The 20,928-nt window shown below is 35.5% G+C and overlaps 1 protein-coding gene across 1 annotated transcript in view; it reads right to left on the bottom strand.

Annotated features, from left to right (window-relative positions):
* LOC111139929 (WNK lysine deficient protein kinase 3) overlaps positions 1 to 18,854 on the bottom strand; it is a 121,382-nt gene extending 102,528 nt beyond the window's left edge. The window contains exon 1 of the mRNA XM_022492343.1: positions 18,318 to 18,854. Coding sequence (XP_022348051.1) covers positions 18,318 to 18,854 — 537 coding nt within the window. The remainder of the gene's footprint in view (positions 1 to 18,317) is intronic.
* Between the last annotated feature and the right edge of the window lie 2,074 nt (positions 18,855 to 20,928).

Below are 20,928 nucleotides of genomic sequence, written 5' to 3'. Positions count from 1 at the left end.
ACTTTATTCACATTATTCCTTGTTGTGTATATGGAAATATGTAAAGGGATGTTCAGTGCAGCATGGATTGTAATTGTGAAAAATTAGAAACAACTAAAATGTCAATAATAAAGTTTATTATATGCCAGGTACTGCTCTAAATTTTTTAATATATTGATACATTTAGTCCTACAACAATCCTTTAAGATAGGCATTACTGTCATCTTCATTTTGCAAATGAAGAAACTGAGGTTAAGATGGTTAGGTAACCTGCCCAGGATCAAATGGGCTAAATGTGGGTTATAGCCAAATAACAAGTTAAAAGAATGAGGAAGATCTATGTATACTAATGTGGATAGATATCTAAGACATTCTGCTGAGAAATAAAAAGCACTCGGAAAAAATTACAAGATGATAATTTGTACATAAAAAAACCCATCCTCAACAATGCTTTATTTTCTATTACATATTTAAATGCATAGATATAGGATGAGACAGATACGCAAATGAGTAGCTGCAATTATATCTGGAAGGAAGAAGATTGGCATGTGAGTCTTTTCTTCAGATGATGACTAACTATATGGTACACCTCATAGTCACTCAGCAGTATCTCTTACTTTACTGAATATCTTTTATGTGACTATCTGAAGCTTAGTCTCCTTAGACTTTTTATATTTAACTTTCTCATCTATCTGGAGTTTCCTGTACATGCAGTCTTTTCATCTCGATGGTTAATTGGTTGTACTAGCACCACTTAAACTACTCTTTTCTCACTGACTTGAGGAACATGTTTGTTGTATATTGTCTCTAATTATACTGGATTCTGCTTCTTTTCACTAATCTGTCCATTCCTATGATAGTGGCTTTCAGTATGTATAATGACTGATAAGACAAATCACTTCCGTATTCATTATTTTCTTGGCTTTCTCATCTCTTTATGTTCTATATAAACATTAAGATCATTTTTCCAATTAAAACAAAAGAATCACTTGGAATATAATTGGACTTATAGCAAATATACAGACATTAATTTGGAGAAAACTGTAACTAGGAAGCCATCTAAGAACATGGTGTGTATCTTTCCATTTGTCCAGAGTTCCAGTAAGGTTTGTTGGGGGGAGAGGGAGAGCGAGGAGAAAGACCTGATACTCTCTTAGCTTATTTTTTCCTGAACCACATATTTAATTTTAATTTATTTAAAAATCACTTAGTAAAACAGATTCTTTCTGATGTATAGTTCCTTAAGTTTCGACAAATGCATAAAGTGTATAACCACTGCCACAATTACACACAGAACAATTCCATTGATTCCACCCTCCCCCCACCCACACACACAAATTCCTTTGCACCATCCATTTCTAGTCAAACCCTCTTCGTACCCTTAAACTCCAGAAACTATTCATCTATTTATTATTCCTATAATTTTGCCTTTTCTGGAAAGTCCTATAAATGGGAAGAAGTATACATAGCCTTTTGAGTCTGGCATCTTTTACTTAGCACAATGTCTTTTAGATTGATCCATATATTGTTCTATCAATAGTCTGTTGCTTTTAATTGTTGACTAGTATTCCACCTATGAATGTACCACAATATGTTTATCCATTCCCAGATGAAAAACATTTGGGTACTTTCCAGTTTGGGGCAATTACAAATAAAACTACTATAAACATTCATGTACAACTGTTTGCGTGAATGTAGGTTTTCTTGGATAAATGTCTCAACTGGGATTGAAGGGTCATATGGTATGTTTAACTCTGTAAGAAACTGAGAGTGCCAGAATGGTTCTACCATTTTGTATTCTCACCAACAATGTATTAGATTTTCTCCACATTATCCTCACTAGTAGTTGGTCCTGTCAGGATTTTGTTTCATTTGGTTGGTTTTTAGCCATTCCAATAGGTGTACTGGGGTATCAGATTATGGTTTTAATTTTCATTTCCTTAATGATTAATGAGGGTGAGCATCTTTCTGTGTGCTTACTTGCTATACATCTATCTTCTTTGCTGAAATGTCTGTTCCAATCTTTAATCCATTTTTTAATTAGGTTGTTTTATCTTATTGTTGAGTTTTGAGAGTTCTTTATAGATTCTGGATGCAAGTCCTTTGTCACGTATGAGATTTGAAAATATTCTCTGCCACTCTGTGGATTATCTTCTCATTTTCTTAACAGTGTCGTTCATAACACAAAATATTTTAAGTTTGTCGAACTCCAATTTATTGATTTTCTACTTTTATAGATCATGTATTCATTGTTATATCCAAGAACTCTTTGCCTAACCAAAAGTGAAAAAGATTTTCTCAGGTTTTCTTCTAGAGAAGAAGGTTTTTTACATTTTTAGGTCTATGATCTATTTTGAGTTAAATGTTGTATAACATGTGAAAATTAGGTGGAGGTTCATTTTTTTTTTAGTATGCATGTATAATTACTCAAGCACCTTTTGTTGAAAAGACCATCCATTCTATGCTGAATTGCCATTCTATCGTTTTCAAAAATCACTTGACCAGGGAGCAGCTGTGTGGTTCAGCTGGTTAAGCGTCTGCCTTCAGCTTAGGTCATTATCCCGGGGGTCCTGAGATCAAGCCCTACATTGGGCTCCCCACTCAGCGGGGAGTCTGTTTCTCCCTCTCCCACTCCCTGCTTATATCTCTCTCTCTCAAATAAATAAATAAAATCTTCCAAAAAAATAAAATACAAAATAAAATAAAAATCACTTGACCATATCTGTTTGGGTCTATTTCCAAATTCTCTTCTGTCCCACTTACCTATGTGTCTATCTTTTTGCCAATACCAAACATGTCTTAATTACTGTAACCTTGGAGTAAGTCTAAAAAATCAGTTAACATGAATTCGTTAAACTTCTTTATCAAAATTGTTTTAGCTATTCCAGTTCCTGCCTTTCCATATTAATTTTAAAATCAGCTTGTCAACAACTACAAATATTCCCACTGGGATTTTGATGTAATTGTCTTGAATTTGTAGGTCATATGGAGAAAATTGACATCTTAATATTAAGTCTTCCAATCAACCAATCCATTTATTTGGATCTTCTTTGATTTTACTTTTTTTTTGTTTTCAGCATACAGATAATGCACATACTTTATATACACTTAAGTATTTTTCTGGTGCTACTGTAAATAGTATTTTTAAAAAATAACAATTTCATGGTAGCATTTCTATACACTAATAATAAAATAGTAGAAAGAGTAATTAAGAATTCCATTTACAATTGCACCAAAAAGAATAAAATACCCAGGAATGAATTTAATCAAGGAGGTGAAAGATCTTATACACCGAAAACTATAAAACATTGATGAAAGAAATTGAAGATGACACAAAAACATGGAAAAACATTCCATGCTCACAGATTGGAAGAATTACTATTGTTAAAATGCTCATACCACCCAAATGATCTACATATCAATGCAATCTCCATCAAAATACCATCAACATTTTTCACAGAACGAGAGCAAAAAAACCCTAAAATTTTTTATGGAACCATAAAAGACCCCAAATAGCCAAAGAAATCTTAAGAAAGAAAAATAAAGCTGGGAGTATCACAATTTCAGATTTCAAGATGTACTACAAAACTGTTGTAATCAAAACAGTATAGCACTGGCACAAAAACAGACACATAGGTCAACAGAAAAGGACAGAGAACCCAGAAATAAAACCACACTTCTATGGTCAATTAATCTATAACAAAGGAGGCAAGAATATACAATGAGAAAAAGACAGTCTCTTCAATAAATGGTACTGGGAAAACTGGACAGCTACATGCAAAAGAATGAAAACAGACTTTTCTTACACCATACACGAAAATAAACTCGAAATGGAGTAAGGACCTAAATGTGAAGCCTGAAACCATAAAAATCCTAAAAGAGAACACATGCAGTAATTCCTTTGACATTGGCCATAGCAACATTTTTCTAGATATGTCTCCTAATGGAAGAGAAACAAAAACAAAAATGTAAACAATTGGGACAACATCAAAATAAAAAGCTTCTGCACAGCAAAGGAAACCATCAATAAAAAAGTCAATCTACTAAATGGGAGAAGATATTTGTCAATGTTATATCTAATAAGTGGTTAATATGTGAAATATATAAAGAGTTCATATAACTCAACACCCCCCCCCCAAAAATGAGATTTAAAAAATGGCGAGGGGTGCCTGGGTGGCTCAGTCAGTTAAGCACCCAATTTTTTATTTTAGCTCTGGTCATGATCTCAGGGTCATGAGATCAAGCCCCGTGTCCAGCTTCACACTCAGCAGGGAGTCTGCTTGGGATTCTCTCTCTTCCCCTGCTCTCCTTGTGCTCTCTCTCTCTCTAAAATAAATAAATCTTTTAAAAAATGGCTAAAGAATCCAAACCAATATTTTTCCCAAGAAGACATACAGATGGCCAACAGACATAAAAATATGCTCAATATTACTCATCATCAGGGAAATGCAAATCAAAATCACACTGAGATATCACACTGAAATGTCACACTGAGATGTCAAAATGGCTATAAAATCACACTGAGATGTCAGAATGGCTATAAACAAAGAGACAAGAAATAACAAGTGCTGGTGAGAATGTGGGAAAAAAGGAACCCTCACATACTGTTAGAAGGAAGGTAAATTGATGCAGCCACTCTGGAAAACAGTATGGGGGTTCCTTAAAAAATTAAAAATAGAAATAACATATGATCCAATAATTCCCAAATTAAAACACTAATTCAAAACTATATATGCACCCATATGTTCACTGCAACATTATTTACAACAGCCAAGATATGGAAGCAACCTAAGTGTCTATCAATAGAGGAATGGATAAGAAGATGGGTATATATATTTACATTGGAATATTATGCAGCCATAAAAAGTTAGATAATGCCACTTGAGACAACATGGATGGACCTGTTTATTTTTTTATCGATTTTGCTAAGACATTCAAAATATTGAAAAAAATAATGATGTAACAGTTATCACTGCCTTTTATTGTATTTTAATAAAAAGTTTTATTCTCACAGCTTACAACGTCCATTGTTTTTGTTTTTGCGAATACTTTAACACGCTGAACTTACATTCCTATGTTACTTTTTTAATTAGGAGTGGCTGTTGAATTTTGTTAAATGTTTTCTCAGCATCTATTAATGTGATCATATGGTTTCTTGATAGGTTCCTAATACAGAATTATTCTTAAAATCTTTAAGGCCTACCTAGTTCCAGCATATTATTCTTTTGATCCACTGATGAATCATATTTGCTAATATTTTGCTAAGGATTTTAACCTCTATATTAATATGTGAGATTAGGCTATAGTTTTCTTTCTTTGACAAATATAAGGATTCATATTGAAAATACACTGGCTTCATGAAATTAAGTGGAGTTAAATAATTTTAACATTGGAATCACTTGTCATTTAAAGGTTACCTAGATATCAAGCTCTGGATTTACTTGTTTCTAATGTTCTTTTATGTTTTTAAATTATAAAAAAAATAAAGCAAAAAGAATAAGGTGTAATAACCAGCTCTGTTGAATTTTAACATTTTGCCAAATTTACTTCCATTTTAAACAAGACATTAGAGACATAGTTGAAGTCTCCTAGATATCCCTTCTTGATTCTATCCCCTTCCTTTCCATTCCAGAAGAAACTACTATTTGAATTAGGTTTTTAATCCATGCACATTTTAAAAGTATTTTTATTATATGTTTGTATCCATAAGCAATATAGTTTTACAGCTTCATAGAGGTGGTTATCATGTGTTACGTTCCTTTTGCAAATTATTTGGTTTGATATTACATTTATTTATCTACTTTGATATGTATAACAGTTCCCGTTTATTTATTTTAACTTGCATAGTATCTCATTATCTAGTTCTACCATAATTTATCCATTCACCCACTGATGGATATTTGGGTTGATACAAGTTTACTCTTATAAACTATGCTGCATTGCATATTCCTGGATGCCTCCTTGTCCCGATATTAACAAAAACAAAAAAGAATTTAGGTCACCTTTCTACAATAACTGGCCTGTTCAAATTTTCTTTTTCTTGGGTACATTTTGGATTATATTTTGTTTAGGAGCAATCCATTACTTAAGATTTAAAATGTATTATCAGGGTTATAGGTAGAATCTAGATGGTGGATATAATGGATGTTCTAGGTAAGTCTTTCAACTTTGCTCTATATTTGAAATGTTTCATACTAAGTGTTGGGAAAATTTTGTTGGCAAAGTTGCATATAATGTTCTCTTCTACTTCTTTGACTCCTTTCCAGAGCATGGCTATATTTAATCCGTCATTTCTCCTCTCGTGTATTTTTGCCTTCTTTATTTTTCTTCATCAGGTTCATTAATCATTTTCAGAAAGCCAAAGTGAGTAGAATTTATTTATCCTATTTTCAGGTTTATAAATCCTTATTAATTTCAGCTATCTTTATTTCCCTCTTAATTTCAGCTATCTTTATTTCCCTCTTACTTTATTTTGCTTTATTTTGTTGTTATATCCCTAATGTCTCAAAATTATCAAATACTTTCTAGTTATTATTCACTAATAATGAAGACATTTTAGGTGATAAGTTTTCTTCTGGGTATAGCTTTTGCAATGACCCACAAATTTTGTCATAATGTCCTCTTTTTCATCGCTTTCTGGGTAGTTTATAATTTCAGTTTTGATTCTCTCTTCTTTCCAAAATATATCTATAAGTATGATTTCTGATTTCCAGTTAAAAATCTTTCAGTTATTTGTTTCATTATTTCTCATTTTACTGAGGAATACAGAATATAAAATCTCTTTATTTAACTTAATGTTTTCTTTAGGCCACATAATTTGACCAACTTTTTAATAAAAATGTGTATTCTCTTTGAAGGATATATAGTACTATATATCCATCAAATGAAGTTTGTAGACTATATTATCTAGTTCTTCTGTGTTTATTCACTTTTTGTCTACTAGATCAGTCCTATTTTGAAATAATAGGACCTGAAATCTCCGACTATAGCCATATGTTTATCCATTTTCCTCGAAACTATTACAGGTTCTTAGTTTAAATTACTAACCAAAATATTTTTTGTGCCTATGGCTCTTTTATATATCTTCTTGAACTGTGAGGTAAATAATTTCATAAAATCCTGTTCAGTGCTCTAAGTTTACTTCCTTCCTTCTGTGACAGATATTAATATTGCCACTCCTGTTTTCTCTTTCTTGTTCATACATTTATCTTACCTTTCTTTACCACTGTCTTAAGTATGTTTTTAGTAAACAACACGTGGGTTTTGTCTTCTTTTTTTATGTATTTATTTGACAGAGATCACAAGTAGGCAGAGAGGCAGGCAGAGAGAGAGAGGAGGAAGCAGGCTCCCCGCCGAGCAGAGAGCCCGATGCAGGGCTCAATCCCAGGATCCTGAGATCATGAAGCCGAAGGCAGAGGCTTTAACCCACTGAGCCACCCAGGCACCCCTAGTTTATTGGTGTTTGATTTTGAGTGTCAGGAAGACACTCCCCCTGCCCCTCCCCCTACTTGTGTACGCTCTCTTTTGCTCCCTCTCATTCAAAGAAATAAATAAAATCTTTAAAAAAGAGTTAAGAAACTCATACATTATTTGTCTTTCTCTGACTTATCTCACTTAGCATAAGGCCTTCAAGGTCTGTCCATGTTGTCATAAATGGCAGGGTTTCCTTCTTTCTCATGGCTAAATAATATTCCACTGTGTATATCTAAATAATATTTCATTGTCTATATATATGCTTCACATCTTTATCCATTCATCTGCTGACAGACACCTAGGTTGTTTCCATATCTTGGCCATTGTGAATAATGCTGCAATGATCACGCGTAGGCAGAGATCCCTCTGAGATCCAAACACTGCATGGTATCATTTAAATGTGGAATCTAGGGGCCCCTGGGTGGCTCAGTTGGTTAAGCATCTGCCTTTGGCTCAGGTCATGATCCCAGGGTCCTGGGATTGAGCCCCACACTCTACTCAGCGGGAGCCTGCTTCTCCCTCTCCCTGCCATTCCCCCTGCTTGTACTCTCTCTTTGTCAAATAAATAAATAAAATCCTTTAAAATAAGTAAGGAATCTAAAAAGTGAATTTCTAAAAACAGAGACTAGAACAGTGGTTACCAGGGACTGGAGGAGGGAATTTGAGAGATGCTGCTTAAGGATATAAATGTACAACTAGTAAATAAGTAAGTTCTGAAGATCTAATAGACAACATAGTGACTAGTCAACAATACTGTCATAAACGTCAAAGTTGCTAAGCAACTAAATCTTAACTGTATTCACACAAAAAATAAAAGATAAACACATGACACGATAAATTGCTAAGGCTACTGTGGCAATCATATTGCAATATATAAATGTATCAGTCCAACACACTTTACACCTTAAACTTACACAATGTTAAGTCAAGCATATCTGAACTTTTTAAAAAAATGCTAAAAGAGTTAAGGAACTTAAAGAACAAGAGCAAAGAATACTACACTTAGAAGAGACCTGGGAGGGTGCCTGGGTGGCTCAGTCGTTAAGCGTCTGCCTTCAGCTCACGTCATGATCCTGGGGTCCTGGGATCAAGCCCCTCATCAGGCTCCCTATCAGTGGGGAGCCTGCTTCTTCCTCTCCCACTCCCCCTGCTTGTATTCCCTCTCTCGCTGTCTCTCTCTGTGTGTCAAATAAATAAATAAAATCTTTAGGAAAAAAAAAAGGAAGAGACCTGGGAATAAGTGTTTACATTTTTCTGTCTAATCTAAGATAACTAAGTAAGTCCTAACTGTCCCTATAATTAGCTGGAAGTCATCCACTTGTGATAGATCAGCAGATCTGTTCTGAAGAATAATGAATAAATTTTGATGCCTTCTGATTAAGTTAGTAGAATACAAGTCTTTCACGTGCCAAACTAAACTACTCCATCTTATCCTTTGATCCTAGGAATCAAAAGTAGTCAGCATTAGGAGTAAACAACTTTACAAAATTACAACTGTTGCCCCAGATATATTACTGGAGGTAAACTCCACCGAAAAGGGCTAGCCAAGATCTTCCAAGGTCCACTTCTAATTCAGTGAGTGGAAAGTAAACCTGCCAGTGGAATATAAATACAATGGAATATAACTCAGCCATAAAAAAAGAATGAAATCTTGCTGTTTGCAATGACATGAATGCAGATAGAAAGTATTATGCTAAGAGAAATAAGTCAGAGAAAGACAAATACCACATGATTTCACTCATATGTGGAATTTTAAAAAACGAAACAAATGAGCAAAGGGGGAAGAAAAAGAAAGCGAGAGAGGCAAACCAAGAGAGAGACTCCGAACTAGAGAACAAATTGATGGTTAACAGAGAGGAGGTAGGTGGGGAGATGGGTTAAATAGGTGATGAGGAACACTTGTGATGAGCTCCAGGTGTTGTACGGAAGTGCTGAATCACTCTATTGTACACCTGAAACTAATATTACACTGTGTTAACTAATTGTAATTTAAACAAAAACTAAACAAAAAAGAAGCATTCCATTTCCAAAATGTAAACTATAGCCTTATCAGCTATGTCTCTTAATGCAAACACCAACAATAAACTACATAACCAGGTCAGTGGCTACGTGGCTGTTTCTGCAAACATGAACAGAAGAAATCATCAATGGTGTTACAAAAGCTGTATAATAACTTGTTCAAGTAAGGAAAATCACCATGAAGGCTTCAAAATGGTGCTTAACTTACAAAGTAGTCCATTAATGAGTATTTTGGATAAATATGAGGCCACTCAGTATTTTATCACTATCTTTATTGTTCACTCAACCATGTGCCACGTTTTATAATCATTATCTCTGATCCTCAACATTTTTATTTCTCAAGCTGAGCAGTATGTACACATGTTCCATGTTATGCTTTATTCTCTTTTGCATATCAGAAATATTGTATTTCTTTTTTAAAAAGTAAAAAACTAAGGCTCCAAAATGTTAATTAAGCTGCTTAGCTTGCCCAAGAAACCCAAACGGCACAGGCATCACTAGAACCCAGGTCTGCCATATTCTGAATCCTGAGTACTTTCTAGTTCATCGCTCTGCCTCTCAGAAAGAGTCTTCACAGCAATGACTGCAGACACCTCATTCACAAACCACTTTCCTTGAAGAGACAGTATAGCATCCCAGAACTAAAGCTATATGAAATAAACACACACTAGGGTAACAATCATTTGTAAGTGGTAATACCAAAGTACTAATCAAGAAATCAGCATATAATAGTTATGGCCTGGTCATATTAGCATTTTAAAGCTTTTAGGCAGCAATAGTATCAGTACCTTTTTAAAAAGTGCTCATCAATAGTAGTTAAGATAGCACATGGAAAAGGGAATGAACCAAATACAGAACCAGGTTCACTTGTCTTCCAGTACTATTGAACAAAGGGGATGTCCTCATCCAGGCAGGACCTGAGCATACAGTTCATTTGCTTGGTCTATTGTCTTGGCAGAAGAACATACACAGGAACTCTAGTTGCTTTGTTCTGACTCTATTCTTACCAAGCCAGTTTCTGATTATAATTTAGTGTCCCATGTATCTAGCCTACAGACCAACTACAACATTTGACCTACCAAATGCACTCCTCATTCTAAATTAATAAATTCGTGTCCTAGATTCAGGATTTTGAATGAACACAAGTCAGTCTCGCCCACATTTCCAACCACCTCTGGACACTGACAGAAGATGAAGGCCAGATATTGAACCAAGGCAACCCAGCCATTAAATTATTCCTCAGAGGCCCCAGGCCAGGGAGTGTCCTTAAATGTCACTATTAAGAATCCCTTCAGCCTTAGTAGTTTAATATTAAGAACTTTATTTTAAACAGGATCCATTTATGAAACTGATCTAAATTCATTAAAAACAAAAGAACGATCTGCTCAAATAACCAATGAGGAGAAAATTCTTAAATCATCTATGTAAATGTTTCATATGTATAATTGATGAATACAGTTCCCTGCTCTATCCTTTTGGGCAAGTTACTTAATGTATTTAAACCTCAGTTCCACCATCTGAAAACTAATCATCTCTACTTCATACAATTACTGTGAAGATTAAATAAAATATTCAAATTAAGTACCTATATGGGTACTCATACAAGTGCTCGATTAACATTAATTTTGACGAATGCAAAGTATATGATATCATTATTAATAATTTAAAATATACTAAAGTTCCTCAACCACAAATTTCCCAATTATTGGGCTTTCAGAAACTTAACAGTCATACTTAGGAAGTGACCACATAAAACTAAGAGGTAATTCCAATTAATAACTGTAGAAGGAACGTGGGAAATAGAAAATCACCATTTGAACACCAACAGTAATACTTATTACAGGCAAGATACACCAACGGTTGCCGAAACAACTGGGCAAAGTTTGAGGAGAAACAGATACTTACATAGTCTCAAAGTATCTACTCCCAAGATATTTATCAATCTACAAAGGGGAAAATATTAATTTTACAGTAGAAAAAAATCTATTAGCCACCATCCTAAACAAGTGATCAAGGTTATCATCCCCAGTACTCTAAACAACCTCAGGTACCCCCTGCTATGACACACTGAGAAGGCTGTATAACTTCTATGGTATTCTTCCCAAAATTCATGGCCTAAATCTAATCATGAGAAAATATGACAAACCCAGATGAAGCAACATTCTATAAAATAATTGAGCAGTACTCTTTAAGATCATGAAAAGGAGAGGAAAGGCTGAAGAATTGTCACAGTTTGGAAGGGACTAAGAGCATGTAACAACTAAATGCAATGCAGGATCCTAAATTGTATCAAAGCATTGAAAAAGGACATCAGTAGGAAGACTGGTGAAATCCAAATAAGTGCTGGATTAGTTATTACACTAATTTCAATTTCTTAAGTTTTGATAAATGTTCTCTGGTTAAGATATCAACATAAGGGGAAATTGAGTGAAGGGCATACCAGAACTTTCTGGGACGCCTGGGTGGCTCAGTTGGTTGGGCGGCTGCCTTCGGCTCAGGTCATGATCCCAGCATCCTGGGATCGAGTCCCACATCGGGCTCCTTGCTCATCAGGGAGCCTGCTTCTCCCTCTGCCTGCCATTCTGTCTGCCTGTGCTTGCTCTCTCTCCCTCTCTCTCTCTGACAAATAAATAAATAAAATCTTTAAAAATCTAAAAAAAAAAAGAAAAGAAAACTAAGTAGTAAAGGAGTGGTATCACTGTAGTGATAATCAATACTCCCAACCCTACCATTTCTTTCAAACAAACCTATATTTAACAGCCCTTTGATCTTTTTACTAATTTCAATCTCCAAGCCTTCTTACTGACTATAAATTCCCTCTACCGTAAGTTTTATGAAAATACAGCCTGTGTCTGCTTTTCCTCCCCATTATGTCCCTAGCACTTAGCACAGTTCTAACACATATAGAACTGAATATTCATTTGTTGAATGAATGGACAATGAATGGCAGCTGTGTGTATTCTATTCATTTCCTATTTCTGTTGCAACAAATTGTCACAAATTTAGTGGTTTAAAACAACACAAATTTATTATCTTCTACTTGTGGAGATCAGAAGTCCTAAATGAGTTTCACTAGACTAAAATGAAGGTATTGGCAAGGCTGGATTGCTCTAGGGAAAAATCTGTTTCCTTCTAGCTTTTAAAGGTTTCCCACATTCCTTGGCTCACTGCCCACTTCCATCAACCACTTCACTCCAACCTCTGCTTCCATCATCAGATCTTCTACAGACCAGGACCATCCCTCCTCTCTCTAAGGACCTTTGATTACATTTGGCCCACCCAGATAATGTAGGATAGTCTACCCACCACAAAATCTTTAATCGCATCTACAAAGTCCTTTTACAATGTAAGGTAACAACATATTCTTACATTCCAGGAATTAGGACATGGGCGTCTTGGGGTGCAATTATTCAGCCTACTAGATGTATCAGTTTGTTCTTTTATATCAAACAGATCGTTCAAAACTAACTCTGAACTGAGAAAATAAACGTTATTTTCCAGACTGAGTCTGTCTCTTGCCACCCTCACCCTTTGTCATTTTATTAAAACATCTGCCTTTGGTTTATACTTGGTAAAGTTATGTGACTAGTTTTTAGACAAAGAGACAAGAACATATATATTTAAGCAAGCCTTATCCCTCCTCCCTTCAATGTAATCTTCTTTGTTTGTGAGAGTATTCCACTTTGAGGGCTAGGTCAGATGAAAAGATGGGAATCAAACTGAATAACAATATTTTGGGAGTGCTTATATGTAATGAAGCATTTTCTTGTGTGGCTCAAACAGAAATTGGAAACATTTCCAAGAAGGCCATAACAAACTTTTGAGAGCAAAAGTATCCCAGAGTGAATACTTTGGACCACAATATTTATTCAGAAACAGAAATTCTAACTTTTTTTTAATTTTTCTTTTGGAAATTCAACTGCTTACATATTATTATCTAATTCTAATTTTACAATTAAATGTAGGGCTGGTATTAAAAAATATACATCCCCAAAGTGCTTTTATTTTTATTTTTTTTAAAGATTTTATTTATTTATTTGACAGAGAGAGAGATCACAAGTAGGCAGAGAGGCAGGCAGAGAGAGAGAGGAGGAAGCAGGCTCCCTGCTGAGCAGAGAGCCCGATGTGGGGCTCGATCCCAGGACCCTGAGATCATGACCTGAGCCAAAGGCAGAGGCTTAACCCACTGAGCCACCCAGGCGCCCCCCCAAAGTGCTTTTAGATGCTGAATGAAAATAAAATGGAAAGAAGTTTCTCCACAATTATGATAGGTGCTTTGGGTGTGGAAGTATAGATTTTTAGACTGCTACTTCCATTGCATTGCTCTGAATATATTCACTACTATAAAGAAAGTGCATTAGAATGCTCACTCAGCATGTTAACTCGCTACAGTCAACTGAATCTTTTTTTAAAAAATCTCTTCTTCAGTGCCATTTTTGGTTCAGTTCAGACCCTATAGCCAGACTCGCTAGATGTCTAGTTGTTAGATGGAGGCCCATTAAGATCTAGAGAGTATAATGCTAAGTGAAATAAGTCAGAGAAAAATAAATACCATATGATCTCACTCATACAGGGAATTTAAGAAATAAACAAGCAAAGGGAAAAAAGAGGGCAAAACCAAGAAACAGATACTAACTATAGGCAAAAAAAACCTGATAATTACTAGAGGGGAGGCAGGTAACGAGATGGATTAAATAGAAGATGGGGATTAAGGAGCATACTTGTCCTGATGAGCACCAGGTGATGAACTGTTGAATCACTATACTGTACACTATACTGAAACTAATACTACACTGTACGTTAATTATATGGTGACTAAAATTTTAAAATTTTAAAAAAAATTAAAGTAAAAAAGGAGGCCCATTTAATTACACTGAGAAGCACGCAATCACATATCTGACCCCACAGTGAAGCTTATTATAACACTCAAATACATTTTAGAAACAGTCAAATAACAAAAAAATTTTCAGATATCTATGATGTCCCTTTATTTGGAAAATAGTCCCATTATATGAAAACTCAATTCCATCAAGAAAACAAATGACAAATGCACTAGTGGAAGTATTTTTTCCAAATTAGAGTAAAGCAAAAACTGGTTATGTTTCCATGTGTAAAAGAACAGTGCTGTTGATTCTCAAGCTGGTAGGGGAAGAAAATACTACAAATTTTTGTGACTGACTCCTTCTAGGGGGTTACTAAACAAGCCTTTCAGTAACATCTGACCAGGTCTTTCAACATCATAAACTAACAGTCTTCCAAACAGCACTTAAGACTGATAACCCTCACTCACAGTAAATTACCAATTTACCAAGTAGTTTAGCAAATTCTTTAGAAAGAACAATCGGTCAGCCTTCCCACTAGTGCATAGATAAAGTTATGGAAACCATAAAATATGACAAACTGTTGAAATGCAGACATTTACAGCCAAATCCTAAATCAGACCTACATCATCAAAGGGTTTGTTTAACATCCTCAAAGTCAAATATCAGCAGTAAAATCTCTCTCTCCTGGTTCTTTGCACTGCCATAAGGTCAATGTATTCTAAACAAATGGATATGGAGCTTTTAACAACCGTTACACAAGGCTCAAATATCCACAGTGGGGGGAAAATGTCATCAAGAGAAAAAGGTATAAAAGTCCTTTGTTAAGCTGTTAAATCAAACATGCAAAAAAAATTTTTTTAATTGAACTGCCTAATTTCAGGGAAGCAGATTTAAGCAAGAGGTGACATGAATGCAATAAAATATAAATATTTTAGTGAAGTTAACAAATAGAAAATACATATCAAATTGATAACAAAAGTATGGACATACTAATTTTATATATTATACACACAGACACACACACATATAAGCAAAGAGTGGAGAAGAATTTGGAATACTTTAAACATTTAAATTATTGACTGGGATGTTTTTCTACAAAATTGTTTAATTATGTAACAAAGATGACTTTGTGAAAAAAATATGAGAAATTATACATTACAAACTGCATAATATTCATGTTTTTCCTAATTCCAAATATGCAGAAAATGAAGTGATGTCTAAAAATTGTATCAATTAAGTCCACCAATTCTGACAAAAACTGCAATTGTTCTTGATGTAAGTTAAAATGTATTTTATATATTTACAGCATTTGCTCCACATGGATATTACCAAATCTGGCTATGTGTCCAATCACCTGGGCAACTTTTAAAAAATAAGTTCCTAGGGCCCATCTCTTAGAGATTCTGATTTGGAAAGTCTGGAGCAGACAGCAGGAATCAGTATCTATGATATAATATAAAGCATATGTTGGTGTATTAAGGGAATTCCTCTGATTCAGCTAGCTCTTAGACTGGTGGTCCCTTCTTTCAGGGCTTTTCAAATACTACTGTGCATACAAATTACCTACGGATGTCACTAAGAAGCAGATTCTGATTCAGTAGGTCTGGGATGAGACGTAGAACCTGTAGTTCTAACAAGCTCCCAGGTGATGTCCATGCTGCTGGTCCAGGGACCACACTTTTAATACTAAGACCTTACAGGCTCTTTCACTCTCTCCACAGGTGAATGATAGAAGGCTCTTCCCTAAGTGGTCCACGACTAGAATGTTTTAAGTTTTACCTAAGCATCCTTTAGCATAGCTAGAGTATACAATTTGCAAAATACTTGACATATTTTTACTATGTATCCTACTACCAAGTGAATGGAAACTATTTCCCCCATTTACAGAGTATCACTAAAAGATGAGTGTTACCAATGGCACAATGTAGAGATGAAATTAAAATGTACATAATTTTCACTATATATACAAGGATGTTGGTCACAACCATGTTTACAATAGTGAAATAGTGGAGAAAATTCTAGATGTCCAATAATAGAGGACTGATTAAATAACTTATAAAGGTATCTATTAAAAATAATAATTTAATTCACGATTACTGGTAATGAAAAGATGTTCATAAGTAAAAACAAAAGGTTTTGTAAAACCTTATAGTAACAATCCCACTTTGTGGGGGAAAAAAACAGTCATGTACACATTTGAAAAAAAAAAAAAAAAAAGAGCCCAGAAAGATATATACCGTTTAAAAGCATCCTCAAAATGGTGGAATTTCAGGTGATTTTGATATTTATTTGTTCACATGACCTAATATTTGCACTACAACACAGACCTTATAAAATTCCGAAAGGGGAACAAGGTGGTGAAAAGAAAACCAAGCAAACCCACACATGCACACATCTTTGGAGAACTACTAGAATGGCTTGACTGCTAGGTAACTTGCATTCCAGAGAGCCAAGCACTTTCAAAGCACTTTGAAAGCTTGTTAAAATTGCAGTCTTGCATTCCACCCCAGACTTACTGAATATGAATCTTTGACAATAGGCTCTGGAATCCACATATGAAGGAAACACTAACTGTTACAGATGGTGAAGTTTCAAAACCATGTTGTTTAACAAAAAGCTCCCTAGAAATGCAGGGACCTGGACTAAATTTCAACCTATCTAAATGGCAACCTACAGCAAATTCAGAATGGGTGAAATCACAGCACCTACATCCACATCCATATGGAGAGACCACAGGTATCTGAATAACAACAAAAACCTGTACTAAGTGACTTGCTCTACTCAATCTTAATTTTAAGCATCTCATGTGAACAGTGACATTTTCCATGGGCTGACTGAGGTCACAAAGGTTTTCTTTATATTTGAACTATATCTGTCTAAAACTATTCTTATTATAACCCCTTCTATGATGTTCTGTCCCCATTTAGTCCTTCGTTAGTTAAAAGTACCACACAAATATGGAACCAAATACTGAGGAAATTCAATCTCCTGTTGTTTTCATTTCTCCTTTGTGAACACATTCCAGTTGACTAACCTCAGTAGGTTCTGGTGATTATTTCTTCCAGAGATCCTCTCTGAGGTAAATTTAAAGCATGGACAAGTCTATATTAACAAAAGTCATCGGGGCACCTGGGTGGCTCAGTGGGTTAAAGCCTCTGCCTTCGGCTCAGGTCATGATCCCAGGGTCCTGGGATAGAGCCCCGCATCTGGCTCTCTGCTCAGCGGAGAGCCTGCTTCCTCCTCTCTCTCTCTGCCTGCCTCTCTGCCTACTTGTGATCTCTGTCTTTCAAATAAATAAAAATCAAAAAAAATACTTTCTAAAAAAAAAAAGAAGTCATCAAAGAATCAAGCATAATATTTTCTGTTCTGAAAAACACCATACGAACCCCAAAAAATTTGCTTAAAGAAAAAGAGAAAAGGGAGGTATCGTGCATCCCTGATGTATCACACTCCCAAATACTTAGTAGAACAATTAACTAACTAATAATGCAACTAACTAAAACTTACTAAAAGTTTTCAAAATGAGACCTCAAGAGTTTTGGGGATTTCCTAACGTTAATAAATTGAGAACATTTTTCCAAAGAAAGCATTGATAAATTTTTCCCCCTTTAAAACAGGAGGGGAAGGGACGCCTGGGTGGCTCAGTCAGTTAAGCTGCTGCCTTCAGCTCAGGTCATGATCCCAGGGTCCTGGGATCGAGTCCCGCATCGGGCTCCTTGTCCAGCAGGGAGCCTGCTTCTCTCTCTGCCTCTGACTGCCTCTCTGCCTGCTTGTGTGCTCTCTCTGACAAATAAATAAATAAAATCTTTAAAAATATATACAATATTAAAAAAAAAAAACAGGAGGAAAAAAAGGCTGCCATGAGCTCCTAAGAGGATCTAGGAAAAGAGCATAATTTCAGGGAGGTAGTGGACAAGCCTTTCATTTTATTTTAATCCATGATATGTATTAACCCTGGACCCCTCAGAAGGCCAGGCATGCTAAAACTGGAATTTATTAAGACCAAGAAGATTATATACCCACCTGCAGCTCGCACCAAGCAACCTCAACCCATGTTTCAGTGTCCAATCCTTTATATACTGTTTTAAATGCTCCTCTTCCCAGCTCAATGTCGAATTTCAGGAACCTCCCACTAGGAGAAGTAGCTACAGCCTTCATTTCTGCTTCTTCTTCCATTTCCTTTTCACTTTTCTCCTTGAGACAATCTTTTGAGGACTCTGAAGTTGCCTTTGAACACTGTTCATATTTAACTTCTTGTCCACCTCCTAGCACATTTGTAGGAAGTTTTTCTACTCTTGGAATATTGGTTGTGGTCTTCATTCTCTCATCTTTGGAGGAAGATGCAGCAACTTTATCATCTTCCATCATCTCAACACTCTTTCGGAAGAATCTCTTCCTTTCTGTAGTTTCCCCAGAAGCAGAGAAGGTACTATTTTTTTCTTTTAGTCTAGCTTCCACTGTCAAAGTTGCTGCAAGCTGAGGAGCTCTGTCTTCCAATGAAACTCCATCAGGTTTCTCAGAATCTTCTGTGCTAGCTGGCTCTCCTGAATCAGTAGCCATTGTAATTGAGGTTGGCACTAAAATTTTTCCTGTTCCACTCTTTAGTCCAGTTACATCTCAGGTATCAGAATTATCAGAATGGACTTCCGTTTATTTAGTCATATGTTTCCATAGCAACCTGAAGGGGGGGAAAAAGGATATTTTAAAATCACCCCACAAAGGAAATCATTAAGGAGAAAACAAGTCACCTGATTGTTTAATCCCTTTTTTTCTTAATAAGAAGTTTGTTCTTTTTCTGTCCAATCTTAGCAACCAGGAGACTCTAGGGACTGTGTCTTATCTTGTTTACCACTGTAGTCCTCAGTGCCTAGCAGACTACTTAGCATACAGAGCTCAATAAATCTTCATATTGCATGAATGTTGATGAGGAACTTAGTTCTCAGCACCAGCTATCAATCCATCACATTTAAAACAAGTATTCAAAAAAATAAAAATAAAACAAGTATTCAGGGGCGCCTGGGTGGCTCAGTGGGTTAAAGCCTCTGCCTTCGGCTCAGGTCATGATCCCAGGGTTCTGGGATCGAGCCCCGCATCGGGCTCTCTGCTCTGCAGGGAGCCTGCTTCCTCCCCTCTCTCTCTCTGCCTGCCTCTCTGCCTACTTGTGATCTCTCTCTCTGTCAAATAAATAAAATCTTTAAAAAAAATAAAATAAAAAAATAAAAAATAAAACAAGTATTCAAAACTAGAGCTCACTTAGCTACAAGGTAATACACAATAAGTAAAATAAGCACATAATTTCTCAGTGAGTGATTTTTATCTAAAATTCTGAAATTACTCCAACTGCAGTATTTTTATTGTGGTAAAATATACTTAATATCAAATTTGCCATTTAACCATTTTTCAGCGTACAATTCAGTGGCATTAAGTACATTCACAATGTTGTACAATCACTACCACCATCCATTTCCCGAACACTTTCATCATTCCAAACTGAAATTCTATATCCGTTAAACTCCCCATCTCCCCAGCCTCTGGTAATCTCTGTACTACTTTCTGTCCCTATGAACTTGCTTATTCTAGGTACTTCAATATAAGTGGAATCATACAATATTTGTCCTTTTATGTCTGGCTTATTTCTCTTCACATAATGCTTAAAGTTCACTCACGTTGTAGCATGTATCAGAATTGCATTCCTTTTTAAGGCTCGACAATATTCCATTGTGTGGGTATACCACATTTTGTTTTTCCATTCATCTGGTCAATGGATTGGTTTTTTGTTTTTGCCTTTTTTTATCCTTTTAATAACCACGGTGAATAATGCTATATGAACATCTAATGGTAGTTCCAAATAATGTAAATACTTGTTAATGAGCTTACCCTCAAATAATAACATAAAGAAATGGCTTTCAAATATCACTATACTAAAAAAATGGCAAAAAAGACTTAAAAATATGCATCTTCTTTTTTTTTTTTTTATTTGACAGATAGAGATCACAAGTAGGCAGAGAGGCAGGCAGAGAGAGAGAGAAGAGGAAGCAGGCTCCCTGCCGAGCAGAGAGCCCGATGCGGGGCTCGATCCCAGGACCCCGGGATCATGACCTGAGCCGAAGGCAGAGGCTTTAATCCACTGAGCCACCCAGGCGCCCCAAAAATATGCATCTTCTTGAACCAGCAATTCCACTTATAGGAACTTGCCTTAGAAAATAGTCAAGAATCTGGGCAAAGATTTAACTATAGCACTTATAATTTGGAAAAACTATCCTAAACATAAGCCTAATAGAGGTTTAGTTAAATAAAATGAGATGTGACACAGCATTAAGAAACACTGAAGTTTGGGTGTGACTGGCTGGCTCAGTCAGTAAAGCATAGAGCTCTTGATCTCAGGGTCATGAGTTCAAGCCCCATGCTGGCCATTGAGCCTACTTAAAAAACAAAAATATTAAAAAAAAAAAAAGAAAAACACCACAGTTTTTAGTGAGATGAAAAGACATTGCCTATATGTTATACAGATAAATGAAAAAAGAAATATACACAACAAGCTTCCATACACATATGTACACACTATATGAACTCTGAATGGCAGAATTAACTTTCTGCTTTCTTGTATTTTCTAAAACTTTCCACAATGAATGTG

This window comes from Enhydra lutris, unplaced genomic scaffold (genome assembly GCF_002288905.1).
Source record: "Enhydra lutris kenyoni isolate GAN:26980312 unplaced genomic scaffold, ASM228890v2 scaffoldscaffold125, whole genome shotgun sequence".
Classification (NCBI taxonomy): Eukaryota; Metazoa; Chordata; class Mammalia; order Carnivora; family Mustelidae; genus Enhydra; species Enhydra lutris.
Note: the sequence above shows the minus strand (reverse complement) of the source record. Positions and strands in the feature narration are given on the sequence as shown.